Source organism: Anabrus simplex, chromosome 2 (assembly GCF_040414725.1).
Source record: "Anabrus simplex isolate iqAnaSimp1 chromosome 2, ASM4041472v1, whole genome shotgun sequence".
Lineage (NCBI taxonomy): Eukaryota > Metazoa > Arthropoda > Insecta > Orthoptera > Tettigoniidae > Anabrus > Anabrus simplex.
The window spans coordinates 973,062,023-973,085,247 of NC_090266.1; the positions used below are offsets into that span (position 1 = coordinate 973,062,023).

General features: G+C 37.0%; 1 protein-coding gene across 1 annotated transcript in view; it reads left to right on the plus strand.

The window, feature by feature from the left end:
* The window catches only part of dpy (dumpy), a 562,668-nt gene that overhangs the window by 227,869 nt on the left and 311,574 nt on the right, over positions 1-23,225 (plus strand). Inside the window, 1 exon segment of the mRNA XM_068226068.1 lies at positions 10,150-10,233. Within this exon segment, the coding sequence (XP_068082169.1) occupies positions 10,150-10,233 (84 nt within the window).

Here is a 23,225-nt window from a genome sequence, read left to right on the forward strand (position 1 = left end):
CACGAACAAGGATTACCATTGTGTTTGCCCCTCAACTAGGACTTGGCTGTAATAGAAAATTATTCTCTAGAAATACTTGAGGGAACTTCAAAATCCTTGTCATAAACAAATTGAGAATTGTACTTTTGAATGTTATTTTGTGTGTTCTATTCTACACTGTTGTACATTTAATGAGTACCACTATTATAATACAAGGTTTCATGTTACTTTAATTTCTTTCGATCAGTTGAGGTTGCCAGGTGGAGGCTTTAGGTCAATCATCTAAGGATGCCACTGAGGTTATATATTACTTTCAACAGTATCAGAATCAGTGACTAAGATACAAAAATTGAGGTTAATTGTAACCATGGTACATCAGATTCTAGGAGTTCCATAATATTCTAATACACTGTTATAGATCTGTTGTCTTCCTGAAGTATAACCTGAATTTGGAAGAGGTTGTAATATACAGTTATATGGATGATTTACCCTTGAAATATATAACACTAACAGTAAACTATTCATGGTAAACTGTGTGTGTAACAGGATGCGTATAATTTTATGTTGTGTACATTTTTATGCAATATTTGGGACTAGAATTGGAGAATTATATTCTGATTGTGCACAAGATACCATTTCAAAATTTGCATGGTACGCATGAAAAGTGTGGAGGGGGAGCTCAAGGAAAAATCTCTTAGGGTGGGTACCAAAAGTTGTCCTTTCAACCCTGTTTTCCAAATTTCCTCTTTATGTTTAAATTAGTGAATATAATGATGGTAGTCCAGTTTCTCCTTTGAAATAACTAGTATAGATTTATAAATTTCATAAATGTCCAACTAACTCTTTCCTTTAAAAGTGACACATACAGACATAGTAATGGATGGCTCAAAATGCGAATGAGCTTATTGTAAAAAGAATAGAGATTTCTGTTGTACAGAGTGGTATTTCCCTGCACATATGGTGAAAAATTTCTGGAGAAAGTGAAAAGAAAAAAAAACCCTTAGAACACTACCTAACTTCTTCAATAGTCTTAGTTATAAATGTAGATATTACCCTATTTGAATGAACAGCTTGCGGGGAGGGGGCAGATTATCTCAGTAGCTTAACCGCTGGCTTCTCACCCAGAAGACTGAGGTTTGAATCCTGGTTGATCCTCATTTGATATCTTCATCTGAAAAATCCAGTGACCTCAGATATAGCTGAATTAAAAAGAAGAATGTTTCCATTTGAATGGACAGTTTTGATTTTGAAATTTTACTTTTAAATTCATTATCTTTACATGTGTGAAATTGAAGTGAAATGATGATATGGGTGATTTGAATGTGCTACCATAATTTACTTCTCTAGAATAAAGGGTGGCTAAGATAGCAAAAATATATGATTGGATAATTGCTACAGCTGATTCTAATGTTATTAAAAGTATTTGGGCAATAAGTAGGATAGAGAGTATTGAGAGTACCAAGGAAGGTCCGGTATTTTCTAGTCCTAGTAACATGTAGATACACTTACTCCTTTAAATTGGATTAACGGATTAACAGATCAGATGTAAGGCTTTTCAGGCATTTGCTCTATTAACCAGCGTTTCGTCTTAGATCTGACACTAGACTCATCAGAGTGGGATGTGTCAGACCCTATCCACTGACACTGGGGTGTATGCAGGTGAACTTATCAGAAGCCCATTATAAGAGGCACAGTCTGATAACTGCATACGGGAGATAAATCTCCACAATGGAATTATTGCCCATCTAGCAATTCCGAATGGAAAATTCTAAGATCCCATGGAGGGAATTAGATTTTTTTACCAATAGAGCTTGTCAAAAACAGATCAGATGTAAGGCTTTTCAGGCATTTGCTCTATTAACCAGCGTTTCGTCTTAGGTCTGACACTAGACTCGTGCATCCCAACAAACTCATGTATCATAGCCAACCTAAAAACATTGGTACTTGATCCTATATTGACTTAGTACAACAGCAATACTGTTAGTTCATGCTGGATAACATAGATGAAATCATTAGTGTCAATGTTATTTCCATGATCTAAATGATAATGAATGTTTAAAACAATCACAACTACGAATAAGACTACCTTACGTTTGGACACGAAGTGTCTGTTAGGACTACAAATAGATTCCATACATGCCAGTCATATGTCATGGCTCACCATAGTTAAGGTGGTTAAATTATGCATTGCCGTTTTTACAGAGCCCAGCTGCCAGGAAACAGTTCAATTCACAGGCTGCTACAACGCCGACCCCCCGTGCTTCCTACGAGTTAATTTTTATTTGATCCTGGAAAGGAGAGTTTTTATTGGATGTTACGTAGTCAGGTTGGACTACGACATGATGGTCTTCAGCGCAGCAAGTATTTGAAATATTGGCCACCTTGGTTTATACAGATTTTACCATGACGTTGCAAAGACATTCTCGCTCGTTATAATGTGAGGTGTAAAATCGTGGCATGCCTCTGTGATCAGTTTCCAAAGATGACCAGGATTTCCAGGCTCCTGTGCATATACTACCTGCTGTAAATGACCCCACATGAAGAAGTCAGGTGGCATAAGATTAGGTGACCTGGTGGACCAAGAAAAGTGTTTTTCCCTTCCTATCCACTTATTAGGATATGAAGTATGAAGATGGTTCCAGGCAATCACTTATCCGTGAGGTAGGGTCCCGTCCTGTTGAAACCACATTTGTACTAAGTCAAGCAGAGGCATTTTCTCCAGCAACTGTGGAAGTTTATTTTGAAGAAACTAAAGGTAGCGTGCTCATGTCATGTGGCCGTAAAAGAAATGTGGCCCAATTAGGTAGTCGCCCAAGATCCCACACCAGATATTTACACACCATTGCACTTGAAATGCATACTGTCTTAACCCAATGGGGATTGTCTGCACTCCAATAGTGCACATTTTGCCAATACACAGTGCCATTGTTGTGAAATCAAGATTAAATTGAAAACAGGAGTCGTGACAAAGAAAGCCTGCATCATTGGTAGTATTGCATAATGTCTATGGACAAAATGTTACTCGATCATCAAAATCACGCCCGTGGAGCTGCTGGTGTAACTGCAGGTGGTACAGGTGAAATGTATTGATATGCAATATTTGCATAACAGGCAACCAGTTAATGTCGGTCTGTCATGCAAGTGTCCAAGTACTAATATAAGGATTATTCTGGACAGCATCCAAAACTGCCTCTTCACCTGGATGAGACATTATAAAAGCACCTTTTAACAGGAGGTACCCTTTGAAGTTTCTCAGTTGACAGCAATCTTCTTTCAAAGTTTTGGAACATATTGGTAGTCAGCAATTTTTTATCAGGAAACCACTCATGATATAGGCATTGCGACTCAAATGCATTATGACTTGTTTCCATAAATTTGCAATATATTAGCATACTCATCTCTGGAATACATCATGAGTGAATAAATAAGTGCTGTAATGTTGGTGTAGTAAACACTGTGACCGTGATACAATGGGTCACAATACGTCATTCAAAAAAAAAAAAAGAAAGTCGCATAAGGTTGGATTTGAACCACTACACTACCGATACTCAGATAACACAGGCAACCAGCTCATTACCTACTCAGCCACAAAGAAAACATACATGATATATGGCCCTTCCACCTCAAAAGTTAATATCCGTTGCAGAGTTTTCAGTCATATTTTATGGTGTTCATTTCATTTTCTATCATTACAGATCATGTGGCATAACCTATTAATTTGATCGTATTGTGGGTATATGTGTTATTTCAGGGAGCAATAAAACACATGTTTGTACAATGGCCCATAGGATTGGGTGGGAAAATTGTGGATATTTGTTTTTCCTGTACTAGTTCCATGGTTCGTTTACATTGCTGAAATACCGGCTGGATGCAGAGCAATATTGACCAGGAGAAATCTATTATTGGTTGGATATCACAAAACTAGATAATAAGGGGAGGACAGGCCATCTGGTATATATATGCCAACTACAAAGTTCATTTTATATCATTATATTTTTTAAATTCTTCCAAAGCCAATGATGATAGGGAGATACTGCTTTGTGGTTCAGTTGGCACAGTGACTTTTATCAGCAATCAAGGTTTCCTCATTTTTACTATATTAAAAATGTTGGGGTGGTACCTTATTTCAAATATCAGGACACATTTCCCAATACTTATACTAGTTAATAACATATATATATATATATACACACACGCGCTAATACAGCACAGGAAATAAGACAGCTTCCATGTACGCATAAGTGAAATACAGGGCAATTCAAAGTGATGGACCAGATTTCATAAATTTATTCTATGAAATCTAATGAACATATCATACTCTGAGATATGCACAAAGAAAGTTGAGCTTAGATTTCATCCCACGTAGTTTCATTTTCAGCCATTACGAGCGCGCAGGTAGCGAGTAAAGAAAATGGCTGCGGCTGGAGAGCAGAAGTCGTTCTGTGTGCTTGATTACCATGTAAACAAGTCTGTGATTAGTGTTCAACGGCATTTCCATACCAGGTATGGAAGAGACCCACCTACTGGAAAAGCCATTCGTGCGTGGTATGCAAAATTCAGAGACACGGGCTGCATCTGTAAGCGAAAGTCAACTGGTCGTCCTTTGACCGGGGAAGAGACAGTGGAACGTGTTCGTGCCAGTTTCGTGTGGAGTCCGCAGAAGTCCACCTACCGGGCAGCGAGGCAACTTGAACTTCCACAGGCAACTGTTTGGCACATTCTGCGGAAACGTTTACGAATGAAACCCTACCACTTGCAACTGGTGCAGGCCTTAATAGACACTGATTATGCTGCTCAAGCGTCCTTCTGTGCTGATTTTCTTGCATTAATGGAAGGGGATGGGTTCTCCGAAAGGGTAATTTTCAGTGATGAAGCGACTTTTTTTCCGGGACTGTGAATAGACACAACGTAAGGATCTGGGGAACTTCTAATCCCCATCAAGTAGTGGAACCTCTTCCACTAACATTGGACGACCTTCGTGCCCGCATCACAGCAGCCATTGCAGAGATTGGCTGCGACACACTACACAAGTTTAGGCAGGCGATAGACTATCGGCTTGATGTATGTCGTGTTATGCGAGGTGCTCACATAGAACACTTATGATATGACTGAAAAATCTTTGAGAATTTACCGTTCTTAGCACATGCCTCACATTACGATATGTTTATTAGATTTCACAGAATAAATTTATGAAATCGGGTCCATCATTTGGAATTGCCCTGTATAAGGGCTGATCAAATGAAAATGGAACAGAGGCCACAGAATGAAATCAACAAGGTTTATCTCAAAACTAATCTCAAAAGTCATGCAGGCATTTGTTTGAATATTTCACTCAGCAGTGAATAACTGCTCGTAGAACTCCTTTGGCCAAGATAGGAACCAGTTGTGAACATTTTCCGTGACTTCAATGTCCAAGTAGAAGCGCTGACCCTTCAATGCTTTTTTCAATGGACCTAAGATACACAAGTCGCATGGCAGTAAATCAGGACTTTACAGCAATATTCCTTGTACCATCTGTTGGGATTACTTTGTCCACCTGAGGAAACTTAGGCCATTCCAATCCTAAGTCACTTATTCTCAACTGCCATCTAGAAATTGAGAACACCATTAATTTTAAATAGTGCAATCAGGAACTAATACAGGGATCTGTCAGTATCACTGTTTCACATGTTCAACTTTTCTTCTCATTAGGACAGTTAGCTACAACAACTAAATTTAATTCAGTAGTGTGGTCTGTATTGTTGTGAAACAAACTGTTATTCTATGGCCACAGTGACTGTTTTGTGTCCTGTATTAAATCTTGGCTTTTTAGGCAAGTGTCTGGAAATCTATTCTCCAGATATTTAGTGGAAGTATTAAATAAGGCTCTCGTGAATCACTTTTAAATGAAATAGTGTTAATTTCACAGGTAACTTCGGCCATACCGTACTATTACACAAAGAAGTGTGGGGGATCATTCTTACCAAAATTACAACCCCTCTACATTGAGAGAGCTATGAAATTTAAAATGGGAGGCTTTCTATTCAAAAGGCATCTGAAATATATGTGGATCCAAGAAACTTGATGTTTTGTTAGTCTATGCAGGACTGTCAAGGGTTAAAGTGTTTAAATTAAGGTGGCCTGCAAGTATACGCTCTTGTAGACAATATATACCACCACATCGGGTACATAAGTATTAAAGTTTATGCCCACTCGACACTCGAGAACACGTCATGTGAATCTGGCCTTGACTGAAGCGTTGGTTCTCTAGATGCAGTCCTACTACCTTCATATGGGCTGATGACCTAGATGTTAGGCCCCTTTAAACAACAAGCATCATCATCAACTACTTTCAGTATCTGGCCTTGTGACTTGTTTATTGGCATTGCAAAGCCACAGTCTGACAGGGAACTGGCATCTCTTGAAGTTGAATGGCAAGTCTGATAGTATTGGTGTGATGCACAGAATGGAAACGCTGGTCTTTGGCACAGCAAACAAAAGGGAAGAGCTGTGAAAGGTGGGAAAATGAAAGCCTTTTTAGGCGTCAAATGCTCTAATACCGTCAGAGTCAGAAAATAACAAGAGATGGCGAAGGGAGGTCACACAGGAAGAATTACAGGAGGAGTCTGGCATCAGCAAGTGACACACCAATGCTGAACTCAGCTCAGGGCGCGTGTTTGTCACGCCACATTACACCAAAAAAAAATATATATATATATATATATAAATTAAATAACTGAATAAGAGATGTGAATTTGAGGACTGCATAAAATGAAATGTGAAATCCAAGCTTTTGGCAAATGAAGGTATTGGCAAAGAAAAAGGAAGAGCCGTGAAAGATGTGAAAATGCAAGCCGCTTTAGGCCTTGAATGCGAACCTTTGACAAATGAAGGTATCGGCAAAGAAAAGGGGAGATTTATGAAAGGTAGGAAAATAAAAGGCTATTTAGGACTTGAATGCTCCAATACTACTGGGGTCAGTAAAGGACAAGGGTTGGTGAAGGGTGGTCACACAGGAAAGATTACAGGAGGAGCCTGGCACAAGTAAGCAGCACCAATGCCAGACTCAGCTTAGGGCCCATGGTTGTCACACCACGTCTTACTATAAAATATTAGAAAGATTTGACGTTAAATAAAAATGGGAGGCTGTAAAGAATATAATAATACAATTAACTGAATAAGAGATATGATTTCTAAGAATAGACAAAAATGGAATATGAAAATTATACCTACTATATATGAATACTGAACCTACACAATATTAAAAAGATCTGTTTATCTATTTGTCATATGGCTTTTAGTGCTGGGAGTGTCCGAGCACATGTTCGGCTCACCTAGTGCAGATCTTTCTGTTTGACACCCATGGGCGACCTGCATGTCTGGGTGTGGGTTGATGTTAATGAAGTAGGGAGAAGGTGAAACCCGGTATCAGCATATAATCTACTCTCGAATAACATCAAGGGGTCTGCTCAAGGCTTAACATTACTGTACGGTGCGTGAATCACCATCAACATCATCATGTGCCCTTACTCCATGTGACCACTATGGAGAAGTTAAGAATTGAATCCGGGCTTTTGACACGCAATCTGGTGATGACAAATTGTATACCACCACCTCTCCTACCCTGCCGGTCAAAATTCTGATGGTGACATTTTTTCCATTAACAAGACTGGAACCAGCTAACTACAGTGTCAGATGATATACACTTCACACCTTAACAATCATGGCCATCAAGCGGGCTTCTTTCAAACACAGAACATAAATATAGCACGATGACTATGATAATGGTGTGAAATGAATGTGAATTATAAACCCACTAAATATGAATCCTAAACCTACACATTATTAAAAGATAGAAACATGGACTGTAAATATAATATGATGATGATAATGAAAATGGTTGAATAAATAAACTACAGTCCACAGCATTCTCAAATATGGAAAAGCGTGCCTAGCACTCTTTAACATCCAAATGCTTTCTGCAGAAAGGCACGCTCATTTTACAGGTGGCCTGTCATCAAATGAACGACGACTTTACACGAATGATGATGAACATGGCTTCATGTCACCCTTACTTATATGCGATATGAGTAGCCTATTCATTAGAGAAGGTGACTGCATCCAAGAACACAAGAAGGCTGAATTTTCTCGAAAACCATTAGAGTTACGAGGAAAATGCATATGTCATTTCTTGTAAAAAAATAAATAAATAAATAATAATTTCCAGGCCACATTGTGGAATTTCATTTTTTTGTTTATCTTTTATTTTATTTACCCAAATTTGGAGCATACCACTGTAAAATCCCCCACAATTTTTAATTATGAAATATATCAGAATCAAAATTATCCCTTTCATGACTTAGGATTTAAAGCTAAAATTTTGGCTCATTTGGTCCAGTAGTTTTCGAGCTTATCTGGAAGAAACAAACAAACAAATGCCATCTCATTTTTATTGATAGTAGAGATATTTAAAATACTATTTTCACTTGGATGTGATAATCTCTCACTACGATTGACTCCTACCAAGGCCTTGCCTTGCCATCTTCTAGTTTTCTTTCTTTGTAGTTATATTGATAATTCATATTAGTACAACATAAGAGAGTGTTCAAGATCGTTGTACTAAAGGAAATGTCCTTGTAAAATGTGGTATGTATTAGATTTAATGACTGAAAGATCTCTCATTTTGGTGTTGTAGTAAGAGAATACTATGTATACTTCTATAAGTAATCTATAATCTCTCTAATCTTATTTTATGGAACTCCTAACATTTGATTACCATTGCTTTAGAAATATATTTTGATTTGAATTAATGCAATTCTCAAATGTGACTTAGTTTGCAATGCAAGAGCATATGAATTCAGGAACAGTTGTATTAGGGGTGAGATTTAAGTAGACTTTACAGTAGGACATTAAAATAAAAAATAAAAATTACAATTGAAATAATTTTTAATGTAAATAACACATGATTAACAAGTAAAATTGACTTCCTTTCACAGTAACAGTATAATTCAGATTCCTCTTTCCTTTAAAGCAGTTTACTTTGTACTTCTCATGAAAATTATTTAGTAGCTTCTTTCTTCTGTGTGTGTTTATATTTCAACCATTTCAGAGTGGAGTCTGCTTTGCTATTGTAGAAGTATGTATCTAATGAATTAGCAGTAGCCTATATTGAACTCGTTCTTTTTATTTTTAGGAAATATTTGTTGAAGATTCCCTTGCTATGGAATGTCACACCCATATGAATGAGTGTTCATTCCTGGCACATAATGTAATTAGCATATTGTTGATGAAGAGCAAGGATGATAGAATTATAATATAAGCTTCATATAGTTTTTAAGGATTACATTAAATTATGATTAATTACCAACTCTCCTCGTCCCACTAATTGATGTTTTGAGCTAACTGACCAATGGACTGTTTAAATTGTTATTGTACAGATATGCTGTTTATAAATTTTCTTCTAATTATCTTTTCAAAGCCAGTAATAAAAGTTTTTGTTATTATGAATTCCCTTTCTCTTGGTTCGGTATCGTAAGCTACTTAATGGGTTTTGATACTTATTATCCTAATTTATTTTGATATCATTTGTATTTCTGGTTTCAGTGTGTCAGTGTCAGAAAACTTCAGATTGTAAACGAGGACTGACTTGCGATGGCTGCCATTGTATACCTATGAGTAAGTGTGGAAATCTACAGTATATGCAAGTTGAAAGCAGAGAAAGTTTACTTACCGTACTTTAATTGGTCTGTGTGATATTTAGACACTAGAGTAGACATGCTTCTTTGTGTTTTATCTAGAAAAAATCCCATGTGTAGTAGGTAATATAATTTTAACTTTTAAACTGCTTGGAAATTAGTTTCAATCTAAAATTCACTACTCTCTTCTGCTTGGGGCCTATGACCTTAGATGTTAGACCCCTTCAAACAATAAGCATCATCATCATCACACATTTTGCTATCACTCTAGAGCAGCAATTTAACTGAGATCATGAGAAATGCTCTACAGAATAATTTGGGATGTGAGGTCCAACACTTACATTGTGTATTTAACTCTTATATGTCCTGGAAACTGACAGAACTCCATGGTGAAATGATACTACTACAAGATTTTCTGGAATTCTTGGATGACATTACATTAATTTTCAGTTGCCTGTCTACTCTATCTCTGTATAAAAACATTCTTCTCCTTTAGGTCATGAACCAGGAACAACAACTGGTTGTGATCATTGCGCTCCTGGTATGTCTTGTGACCCTACCACAGGTGCCTGTATCAAAGGTAGGATCACAAAATTTCATCTGATATTTTTAGCATACTTAAAATTAATGAAAGAGGGGACAAATGGTGTGTTGCTGTTTTATTTTGTAAGATTTATAATTTATAACACATAGTACCAAATTCCTTGATATTCCTTCCTATTTGCCATGTCTTTCCTTAATGCACTAACAAGTCAGCAGTGTCTTCACAACCATCATCAGTCCAAGGCTGAGAGAAGCTGAAGAATGTTTCGAAGGTCACCTCCGAGTAAAGGGGTTAATATTGTCATCGACTGTAACCAGCTGAAGCCTTTTGGTGGAAATCATTTCTAAGAAATTTTTAGTGTGATATAATACCCGTGTAGTTGCTTTATTAAACCCCTTCAATTCTTTTTTATATCATGCTTAGTTAATTTTTAATGCTCTGTTAATTGAGAGGGGTGATGTGATTAATTCTGTTAAATATTGTAGACAGTAGGAGAGGATAGTCAGGTTTTCTTGCATTTCTCTCATTTTTTGTTATTGATAATTTTCTATTTAATTACTTGGTTAACTGATGCAATTCTAACACTTTTTAAAAATGGAAGTAATTAATATTACTTTCATATAATACTGTAGTTTGATTTATGCTTGCTAGTTTATTATGTTTCAGGATTTGCATCATCCTATTAATAACAACAGGAGGAGGAACATCTTTGCTAACAACATGTGCCTTACATCCAACCAGTAATTCTCTATCTTTTCTGTTTGATACATTCCTTTGCAAATAATGTCTTCCTCTTCCTCATCTTTTCCTTTTGTAAAGTACTTCTTGAAAAATTCTGATAAGATTTCTTCCTTTTTATTATTAGAAGTGTTTTACTTAGGGAATTTAATAATGGAGAGTATTGAGTAGAGATGTGGTAATTACCACTCCACTACAGACTGATGCCTTACCATATGCTGCATGGGTCTGCTAAATCAGTGAGCTGTTAATGCGTAGTAGACTGATAATAAGTAGTTCTAGAAGATAATAAGTCTTGATGAAGTAGCAGACTGTGTCCTGCTCAAGAATTTTCTCTGGGTAGATTAGATAAGAAATACATTTTCATGAAAAATGTTTATTAAAACATCTCTCTAATTCAAATTTTCACTCAAAAATAAACTAAGGGAGAACTTGAATGAAGTGTCATGATTTCTTGATTGGTATTTCTATCAGTCTCAAGAAGTGTAAGACAGAGTGATAACATTTTAAAATTTCTATTATTACAGGGATATATTAGAAAATATTTTATTTTAAGTCGGTTCATGTGATATAAGTAAAATGTATTATAATATCTAAAATTTTATGTCATGGAAGTAATAGACAAAGAGATTAGTCATAATTATATAATAAATTCTCATACCGTATATCTATGGAAAGCTCATTATGTTGGTTCAGCATCCAGCACATCTGCTCTATGCACACCATTGTTAAATTCACACTTCAAGATTTCCTTGGACATAATCATGAATGAAAGTAAAATAGCAACACATCTCTGGTTATCTTTTAGTCTATAGTTCTTCTCACTCTTTCAGTTTCAAGTTTGAGTTGTGGAATATTGTAAATATATTAAATGTGTATTTTTAGTTAATGAAATATATTAAAAATATATGGTATTTAAAGAATAAGGGAAATTCCTTTAATTTTAGTAAAAACCATAAAATTATGCCCCTTTATTAAGCATTTATTTTTAGTGAAAATGTGTTAGTGAGCTAGTGTCCTTTTAATACTAATGACTTGAATTTAAATGCTAAACAACATTGGGGACTGAATCTATCTGGAGAACAGTGGTGAAGCGCTAGGAAATGTTTGGTAGACATTTATCAAATTAATCCATCTGTTTGATGACTTTGAAAACACTCTGCCCACTCTCTACCAATCACACATGGTCCTAGTTGTCTTCTGTGAAACATTTCATAAATGCACACATTCTGTGCTCAAGGTTGCAGTATCAGATTCTGGCACAGTTGATCAGTACCTATCTAAATGTAAGAGAACTGTGTCACTAGATTTATAATTATCTGAGTACATCAACTATGGCTGACATTGTGGAATATTGAGCAGAGCATACACTTACAGTTAATTAATTTACTGCCTACTTCACTCAGCTAATTCTGCAGCATGAGGTTTCATAACCTGTGTTAGCCATATAACTTTGAACATAATTAGTACTACTATTACAATTAATAATCATCTTGCCCATGGTGTCAGCATAAAGATGTTCACATCTAATAATTTTTTTTCTAACATGTTGGCTAAATAACACCATTTTTCATATCCTCATGAAATAAAACTTTTCCTGATGCAGTGTCATTACAGTTTTTTGTTTTAAAATCTGTATTCCTAGTTACAACACAATGATTGACATTCAGCTATATATCTACAGTGTTCAGATATGGTTGTAGATGAAATTATGTATGTTCTCAAGGTTCTACAACCAACTGTGTATTTCATTAGTCTAGGCTTCTGTAACTTTTGTTAATTTGAACAATGTCAGACTTAACATTTCAGCACAATAAGCACTTCTTATTTTTACTATATTTGATTTCTTTCTTTGGATTAAGACTTATCTCTTGTCATATTATGATGTGATACATTATCAAAAACTGCAACAGAATTAAGTTATAAACTGGGAATTAACTTCCCCTCATCTAATTCCATATCAAAAGAGCATCTGCCATAAACATTTTCTTTCCTTCTGCAGAAGAATTTTTATCTTTATTAACATAATTAATTAGTCCGTGGGCAATTTGTAACTTCACAGCTTCTTTTTTAATATTATTTTTTTCTACATGAGGCTCATCAAGACACAATCTCTTGCTTCTAGGTTTGAAATTTTGAAATTGCCCTAGATAAAGATAACCAGCTCAGATCAGCATTTGCCTAGCATTTCTTTGGATCATTCAGAACGATGCATTACAGTATTCACACAAGACTATTACTTCTGTCTGGCTAGAGTACTCTCCTTCAAGAATGAAGAGAGAGTATTATCCATGGGAACATTACTGCAGGATTGGATTTTTACTGCTATCCTATACACCTCATGGATTTTGACTACTTATGATGCAATTTACACCAACATAAAGGCTCTTGTCCATTCCCTTCTTTACTGAAAACTATTAAAAAATAAAATAAAATCTATACGTCAGTTTGCTGTAAGCGATATAGAAGCATAGCATATTAAGTTGTATCAGTTATGTTATAGTGAATCTCACTCTTGTTAACTCTTGTACACACCAAGAATGCACTCTACCAATGACTGTCAAATGATGATAATTATGACAATAGTCATACTGATATTTCTTTCATCGTTTTCATCTTCCTGTCTTGCCTGAATTTAAACTAACGCATCACCACTGTTCAGAACCAGTGTATCTTGATATAAGCTGACATTGAAAGTTACTGTGCAGTGTGTCATATATTTCATCCTTGCAAACTGTTCAGTATTGTAGTTTTCAGTGCTGTGCTTAATTACTGTTTGAATTGATGTTGCAATATGAGCACTGTCTGTGGCATGATATCCTACTTATCTTAAAGAATATTAACAAATTTCATCATAGAAGCTATGTAACTTTTATTTCATCATACTTCTGTTGGTCTTGAAGTCGAGAGTCTTGCTAGCATGATAGATGGGAATGGATAATTATTTTTCAATTTCACCTGTGCACTCCACTCAGGATACAGTAAGGCAACATTTAGCAACGATCTGGTAAGAGAGATTTTTTTCAGTCTCGCTATTGTGCAGTTGTAGAGAATCTTTTTAATATTAGATAATGAATGAGAAGTGATTGGTATGTGGAGATCTTCACATGAAATATGCCGTCTGATTATATCTTTCATTTATTTCTCTGCACGTACACTGTTTTTCAGCAAAACAAGTAAAACGTCAAAAAATACTCTTGTTCAGCATTTAAGTTGCCTTGTATGGTTCTCTGATAACATCTACTTATGAATATTGTTTTCATTTTTCTTTATCAGTTACCCCCTATCTTGAGTATATCCTGTCTGTGGAATTACTGTAAATATTATTTATAAGAGTGAGATCACACATGTTTTTCTATTTCATGACCATGTGTTTCTGTTTAATATTTTTGTATTCTTCTCATAATCTGGAAACTCTCTTTGACTAATTTCCCATAGTTCTCATATCATCAAAAGACCTGTCATAAAGCCTATCTGCAACTTTCGCATAGTATACTATTCATACAACTATAAGCTAAATCCCTTATCTATCAAAATATTAAAACATTCAGGGACTTTTTTTTTTTTTTTTTAAGTTTTCTCACTCTTAGATACTTCCAACTTCTTTTGATAATTTTCAAAGTGAAACTGTAAACATATTATGAGTTATGTAGTAATAGAATTTAATGGTTTAAAGATGTGAATGACACTCAATTCAGTCAACGTCTCTAAAGAAGATGAAATTAATCTGTGCGAAAACATGAAAAGTTCCTGAGAAAATCTGAAGAAATATTATTGAGTCAAATTTTCGTCTGATATTCACTAAGTACTTGTCATTATCTGGGAGAAGGGAATGGCCTGCATAGGGTCCACCTTCCAAATCTCCCATATTATCTTATCTCTTCTGTCACAGCACTGCTTTTCCAAAGTATTCTCAGTCATGCTCAAGGAGAAGTTTTAGATGTGTTGTGATTCTGTTAAAAGAAGGAGGAATGAACATCTGAATGTCAGTACCCATTGCATGTTGATGATGAAATTGTGCACAATTAAAATGACTTCAGTACATTTCTTGGAGAGCTTTCTATAATGTGGAAAATATCATCCTCAGCAAATGAACTCTAGTCAATTGCTATTGGTGAATTATTAAGAAAGCAAACTTTTCCTATCATGCGTATATCACTTAGAAAACTGAAAATTCTGTAATTTTGGAGGCGAAATGGAATATAGCAATGTCAGAGGTGCCAACTATTATGGATTGTCCGTACTTATTACAGATTTCACCTCACGATTACGGAATTACGGTCATAGGGAGAAATTATTACGGAAAAGCTGACATTATCACGAAGAAATAATTTTGTATGGAAAAATGTTTAATCCTTTCGAGCCTTTCTGTAAAATCGTCCTTGTTTCAATGCTTGTGAGTTGGCAACGATACTTATTCGATCATGACTTTTTTTTTTGCTACCCAGAAGCGTTGTAAAATTAATTGTGAATGAAGGAGCTCAGCTGCTTTTCTCCTTCAATAATGTTGTATTTGCTGTATTAAGTGTACCTGACAGTTGACAGAGAGATTGATAAAGAAGTGAGGCTTACCTTAAGCGACATCAGCACTGGAATTGCGTATGGTTCCGAAGATGAAAATGCCATCACAGTGGGAACGATGCTTCAAGAACAACTACACTGAAAAGCAGCTGCTGCTTGAGAAAAGGCTACAAGGAATGTTTTATGACAGAACTAACAGGTTGTGTGCAAATGTTATTGTGCAATTTTGCAATATGATATACTTTCAAATAGATTGCTAGAGGGAAGGGCAAAATGGGTGTCATTGTTAAGAAGGAAGGAGTGTGCTTTGGACTTGACTGGAAATTTTTGTCGGGGGCGGAGGGCGATTACTGATAATCCACTTCAAAGGTTGGCACCTCTGAAATGTTTTTTTTTTTTTTTTTTACAATAGTTTTTACGTCTTGCTTACTCAGACACGACATGGTGGCTCTCTCTGTTGCCTGCAAAGCTTATGAAAAGCAAAATAAAACTGTGCAACTAATTAAGGGTTAAAGAGTTGTCTCAAAGAAAATTTACCTTCTCTGATTCAAATCAAGATGTGTCCTTCAATAGTGTTTTAATTTGGGATATGGTCATCAGTTTTCTTGGACTTGAATCCAAGGTTGTCTCTCAATTTCAAATTTTCACTCAGTGTTTTATCTTACCTGTAAAACTGGGACTAATGATGTCAGTGCCTTGGCAAAGCAACAATAACAAGAACACCATTCATTTCCCAAGATGTGCAGCTGTTTATGATGAGGATAAATTCATTATAATAGCTAATATTTAAGCAATTCACTTGATCATTGCATGTTGAATAACTGTTTTATATAGAAAAATAATTATATTAATATAATTTTGATATTCACATGCATTATTGAATCATAATGTTTAAGTGCTGTAAGCCTGTATGGGGTGCACTTATGTGAGTGGAGTGTTCATAATGGGTTCCTGTTTAAACAGCATGGCTTGAAGGTTCAGTGGTAAAATGTCCACTGTTAAGAGCATGATGGGTGACATCTTTACTGCAATGATTCAATGTCTACGCATCCTTCTTTAATAACTTATGAAAATAAAGATATGGTACACAGGCTGTGCTTTTATTATGTTCTTATGAATAATGAATGATGCAATAAAAAGAATTTATTTCACAGTTTAAATATTTTTAAATTAGGTAAATGGAAAGCAACTTAGAGAATAAGTTATTGGTACTATTAATTGCAAGAATATTTATGAAGTACAATGTTTTAGTGCTTTGAAATTTTGTATTAAGTTGCAAACAATATTAGAACATTTTTTTCTGAACATACATTGAAAATATTTTGGTACAATACATGCTTGCTGTTAATAGCTTGTAGAATGTTGTGAAGATGAGTGTGTGATTTGGTGTATGGTCTAATCTGGTTCGAAGGTGATGGTAATTTAACAGGCATCATGCTTCATTGCTTTGCTTCCTGTAGCTTCTGATTTTAAGAGCATAAACTTGGAATACTAGTTAAGCCCATTTCCTGTGTTATATTCTTTCTGCTTCTTTTTCCCTATCTACTTAACTAAGAGCTAAAATTGTTTGGTTTTCATTCATTTAATAAATAATAATATTAAAATTATCTGGTTTGGCATTTAATTTATTCACTGTAAAAATGACCTCAATGTAATGGGTAGAAAATGACCTAACTTTTTAATTAATTGTGGTCATTTTTATAGCTGAATTGGTCTTGACCATATCTGTATATATATATATATATATATCTACTTCTGTATATTTCTTTGTAGAAAGTTTACTTCTTCTTACTGCACTTACTAGCTTAGTAATTGTTGTTGTTCTGTTTTGCTTCCACCCTCTATCAGTAACGGAAGCACCGGAATCTGGTACATCTCTGACACCCACACTGTCAAGCTTGGAGACCATGCCAACATTTGAAACACAAACAGAACCACAGACTCAGGCTCCTATTACTGAAAGTACACTTGTAACACAGACTCAGACTGAATTATCTGTTGAACCTGCCACTACAGTACCGGTACCACTAGTCTCTGAGGTAGTTTCGTCTCTGACAGTCCTGACCACATTACCTGAAACCATAGAAACTACTACAAGATCTCTTCAGAGTGAAATGACATCTGAATCTACACAGCAGACAACAAGATCTGTAATAACTTCAGAAATGTTTACTAATATTTCTGAAATACCATCAACACAGCCACCTAATATTGTGACAGAACGAGTTACTTTGATGTCTAATATATCTTCAGATTCATTAATGGATACTTCAACATTAAAAGAAATTAGTACTCCAGAGGGAAGAGTAGAATTTACTCAGGTACCTGAAACATCAAGTGAAAACCTGCCTGCTACCACTATGTCAAGTGCGCAGATATTCGGTTTAACTGAGACTGAATTTACAACCACCTCATTCGCTGGTATAGAGACATCTAGTACTATTGCCCAAGATGCAGTAATTACAACAGAGGCAGTGACCAAAGGATTAAGTGACACTTCTCCAAGCTTAGAAGTAAGCATGATGACTGAAAGTGCACCTACATCTCCACAAACAAACACATTCATCACATCAGAAGGTAGAACACTTGCTCCAACCACAGAAGCGCCCATTGTTACAGAAAGAGAAACTTTCCTTCCAGGTACAGAAGCACCGAGAATTACTGAAACTGTAACTTCCCCACCAGAAACAGAAACATTTAATATCACTCAGTATGCAATTACCACTCCAGGCACACCAGGGCCGAGTGGTACTGAGGGTATTACAACATTGCCTCCAAGCGGTGAAGTGCCCGGCATGACAGAAGTAGTCACTTCTCTTCCTGGCTCAGAAACATTCACTGGAGCAGAATATATAACTTCCCCTCCTAGCACAAGTATGCCTAATGTGACTGAGGTGATAACCTTCTCTACAGGAATAGAAATATCAACAGCTGATGAAGGTATGGGTTCCTCTATAGGTACAACAGTATCCAGTATTACTGAAAGAATAATGTCTTCTTCAGGCACTACAGCACCAAGTACCATGGAAGGTGTAACTACCCCCTCGGGTACTGAAGTACCAAGTATCATGGAAAGTATTACTCCCTCTCCAGGCACAGAAGCACCAAGTATCACAGAAAGTGCAACTTTCCCTTCAGGCACAAAAACATCAAGAGTCACAGAAGGTCCAGGCACTGAAGTACCAAGTACCATGGAAGTTGTTACTTTCCCTTCTGGCACAGAAACACTGGCTTCCTCAACAGGCACAGAAAGTGTAACTTTCCCTTCAGGTACAGAAGTATCACATATTACAGAAAGTATTTCTTCCTCTCAAGGCTTAGAAGCTTCAACTTCTACTTCCGGTAAAGACGTATCAAGTATCACAGAAAATGTATCTTCTTTCCCAGGTAGAGAAACATCAAGTATTACTGAAAGTGTAACTTTCTCTCCAGGCACAGAAACACTAAGTTTCACTGAAGGTGTAACTGTCTCTCCAACTACTGCAACACCAAGTATCACTGAAAGTGCAACTTCCTCTCAAAGCATTGAAATACTAAACATCACTGAAGGTATAACTTTCCCACCAAGTACTGGAACACTGAGCACTGAAGGTGAAACTATGTCTCCAGGTACTGAAACACCAAGCATTACCAAAGGAATAACTTTATCTCCAAGCACAGGAGCATCAAGGGCTACAGAAGGAATAACTACTCCTTCAAGCACAGGAACACCAAGTGTTACTGAAGGTATAACTTTCCCTCCCAGCACAGGAACACCACGTGTTACTGAAGGTATAACTTTCCCTCCCAGCACAGGAACACCAAGTGTTACTGAAGGTATAACTTCTCCTCTGAGCACAGAGGCACCAAGTGTTACTGAAGGTATAACTTCTCTTCCAAGTACTGGAACACCAATTGTTAGTGAAGGTATAACTTCTCCAAGCACAGAAGCAACAAGTGTTACTGAAGGTATAACTTCTCTTCCAACCACAGGAACACGAAGTGTTAATGAAGGTATAACTTCTCCTCCAACCATAGGAACACCAAGTGTTACTGAAGGTATAACTTCTCCTCCTTCCACAGGAACACCAAGTGTTATTGAAGGTATAACTTCCCCTCCAAGCACAGGAACACCAAGTGTTACAGAAGGTATAACTTCTCCTCTGAGCACAGAGGCACCAAGAGTTACTGAAAGTATAACTTCTCCCCCAACATCAGGAACACCAAGTGTTACTGAGGGTATAACTTTCCTTCCAAACACAGGAACACCAAGTGTTACTGAGGGTATAACTTTCCTTCCAAACACAGGAACACCAAGTGTTACTGAAGGTATAACTTCTCCTCCCAGCACAGAAGCACCAAGTGTTACTGAAGGTATAAATTCTCCTCCAACCACAGCAACACCAAGTGTTACCGAAGGTATAACTTCTCCTCCAACCACAGCAACACCAAGTGTTACCGAAGGTATAACTTCTCCTCCAACCATAGGAACACCAAGTATTACAGAAGGTATAACTTCCCCTCCAAGCACAGGAACACCAAGTGTTACAGAAGGTATAACTTCCCCTCCAAGCACAGCAACACCAAGTGTTACTGAAGGTATAACTTCTCCTCCAACCACAGCAACACCAAGTGTTACCGAAGGTATAACTTCTCCTCCAACCATAGGAACACCAAGTGTTACAGAAGGTATAACTTCCCCTCCAAGCACAGGAACACAAAGTACTTCCACGCGTATAGCTTTTACTCCACGGACAGAAGCGCCTAGTTTTACTACTACTGAAGGTATAACTTTTCCAAGCACAGGAGCACCAAGTGCTACTGAGGAGATAACTATCCCTCCAAGCACAAGAACACCAAGTGTCACTGAAGGTATAACCTTCCCTCCAAGCAGAGGATTACCAAGTGCTACTGAAGGTATAACTTCTCCAAGCACAGTAGCACCAAGTATTACTGAAGGTATAACTTCTCCTCCAACCACAGGAATACCAAGTGTTGCTGAAGGTATAACTTCTCCTCCAACCACAGGAACACCAAGTGTTACTGAAGGTATAACTTCTCCTTCAACTACAGAGGTTTCAGATTCTCCTGAAAGTATAACTTCTCCTCCAAACACAGAAACACCAAGTGTTACTGAAGGAATAACTTCTCCTCCAAGCACTGAAGCACCAAGTGGTACTGAGGGTATTACTTCTCCAGCCACAGAAATACCAAGTGCTTCTGAAAGTATAACTTCTCCTTCATCTAGAGAGGCACCAGGTGTGACTGAAGGTATAACTTCTCCTCTGAGCACAGAGGCACCAAGTGTTACTGAAGGTATAACTTCTCCTCCATCCACAGGAACACCAAGTGTTACTGAAGGTATAACTTCTCCTCCATCCACAGGAACACCAAGTGTTACTGAAGTTATAACTTCTCCAAGCACAGAAATACCAAGTGTTACTGAAGGTATAACATCTCCTCCAAGCACTGGAACACCAAGAGTTACTGAAGGTATAACATCTCCTCCAAGCACTGGAACACCAAGAGTTACTGAAGGTATAACATCTCCTCCAAGCACTGGAACACCAAGAGTTATTGAAGGTATAACTTTCACTCCAAGCACAAGAACACCTAGTGTTACTGAAAGTATAACTTCTCCTCCCAGCACAGAAATACCAAGTGTTACTGAAGGTATAACTTCTCCTCCAACCACAGGAACACCAAGTGTTACTGAAGGTATAACTTCTCCTCAAACCACAGGAACACCAAGTGTTACTGAAGGTATAACTTCTCCTCCAACCACAGGAACACCAAGTGTTACTGAAGGTATAACTTCTCCTCCAACCAGAGGAACACCAAGTGTTACTGAAGGTATAACTTCTCCTCCAACCACAGGAACACCAAGTGTTACTGAAGGTATAACTTCTCCAAGCACAGAAATACCAAGTGTTACTGAAGGTATAACCTTCCCTCCACAGACAGAAGCCCCTAGTGCTACTGCTACTGAAGGTATAACTTCTCCAAGCACAGGAGCACCAAGTTATACTGAAGGGACAACTCTCCCTCCAAGCACAGAAATACCAAGTGTTTCTGAAGGTATAACCTTCTCTCCACAGACAGAAGCCCCTAGTGCTACTGCTACTGAAGGTATAACTTCTCCAAGCACAGGAGCACCAAGTTATACTGAAGGGACAACTCTCCCTCCAAGCACAGGAACAACAAGTGTTACTGAAGGTACAACCCTCCCTCCAAGCATAGGATCACCAAGTGCTACTGAAGATATAACTTTTCCTTCAAGCACTGGAACACAAAGTGCTACTGAAGGTATAACTTCCCCTCCAAGCGCAGAAACACCAATCGCTACTGAAGGTACGACTTTCCTCCCTAACACTGGAGCGCCAGTTGCTACTGAAGTTACGACTTTTACTCCAAGCGCAGAAGGACAAACTTCTTCAGTAATAGCAGAAGCACAGAATGCTACAGTAGAGATGAGTCTTTCCCTGGGTAGAGAAGCAACTACTGAGAATCCAACTTCACTTCCAACAACGGTAATAATGGGTATTACAGGAAGTTTGTTTCCAGGTGAAGGCACAGAGGGTATATCATCTCCAATCTCTGAATCACCTTATGTTACTGAAGTTGTGACTACTACTTTTGGTACAACACTGCCTACAGTTACTGAAGGTCAGGAAAGCTCTACATTTGAAGGTGTTTTTGCTCCTGTAACAGAAGTGCCCAATGTTACGGAAGAATTTAGTAGTACAACTGGCCCGACTGTTACCGAAATTGTATCTGTCTTTCCAAATACAGAAGTAACCACTGTTACTGAATCTGAAGGTATGACATCACATACTACTAGACCATCTACTGTTGTTTTCTCTGACATCACTGAATTTGAACAAAGTGAAACGACTTCTGCCTCCATTGAAACGACTAGTTCTGCAGGCACTGTTGTGACTACTTACATTAGTGAAACTAACACAACTACACTGACATCTGATAGTATTTCTGTATCTCCAATTGGAGAAATTACTACGGTAACTCCTATGAGTGAATCTATGACAGAACCAGTACAGACATCTACTGAAACAAGTCGTGAGTTTACAACAGAGACTGAAATTACCTCAACACTTGGACCCTGCTCTGGTGATGAGGATTGCCCAGATACAGAGGCCTGCAGAAGTGGTCTCTGCGTGAACCTTTGTGCGGAGCGAAGCAGTTGTGCTCATAACGCCCTCTGCACAGTCTCTAACCATTCTAGACTTTGCACTTGTCCATTGGGTCATTCCGGAGATGCCAGCAAGGATTGCCAAAGAGGTATACATTACACCCAACACTTAACGACCAAAATAAGTTAATTTACACTTTCAAGATATTTGTGTATATAATGTATATTTACAAATGTAAAGTTATTTTATAATTTCTTCATTTCTTATCTTTACCTGTCATTTTAACTATCATATATATATATAATTTCTTCTCGTAGATGTTGTATAGTTGCAAATGTAAAATAAATAGAAATAGCCTGTTTCTCTTGTAGCACTATAAATAAAGTAGCACCAATCTCTACTCTATTAAATGTTGAAACTAGAATATAATTTGTACAAATATTCATACTCTGTGTACAGAAATAACAGTTATTTCTACTTCTAGTTTAACAGTCTGTCCTCTTTGAATTCTCCTGCTGTTTAAATGATTAAAAATAAATATGACTCTTCCTGGGCAATCATACATTTCTTTCACAGATATGTTGGTTATGAAATGTTATGCTAGATAATTGACTACACATTGATTGTACACATCAGAGG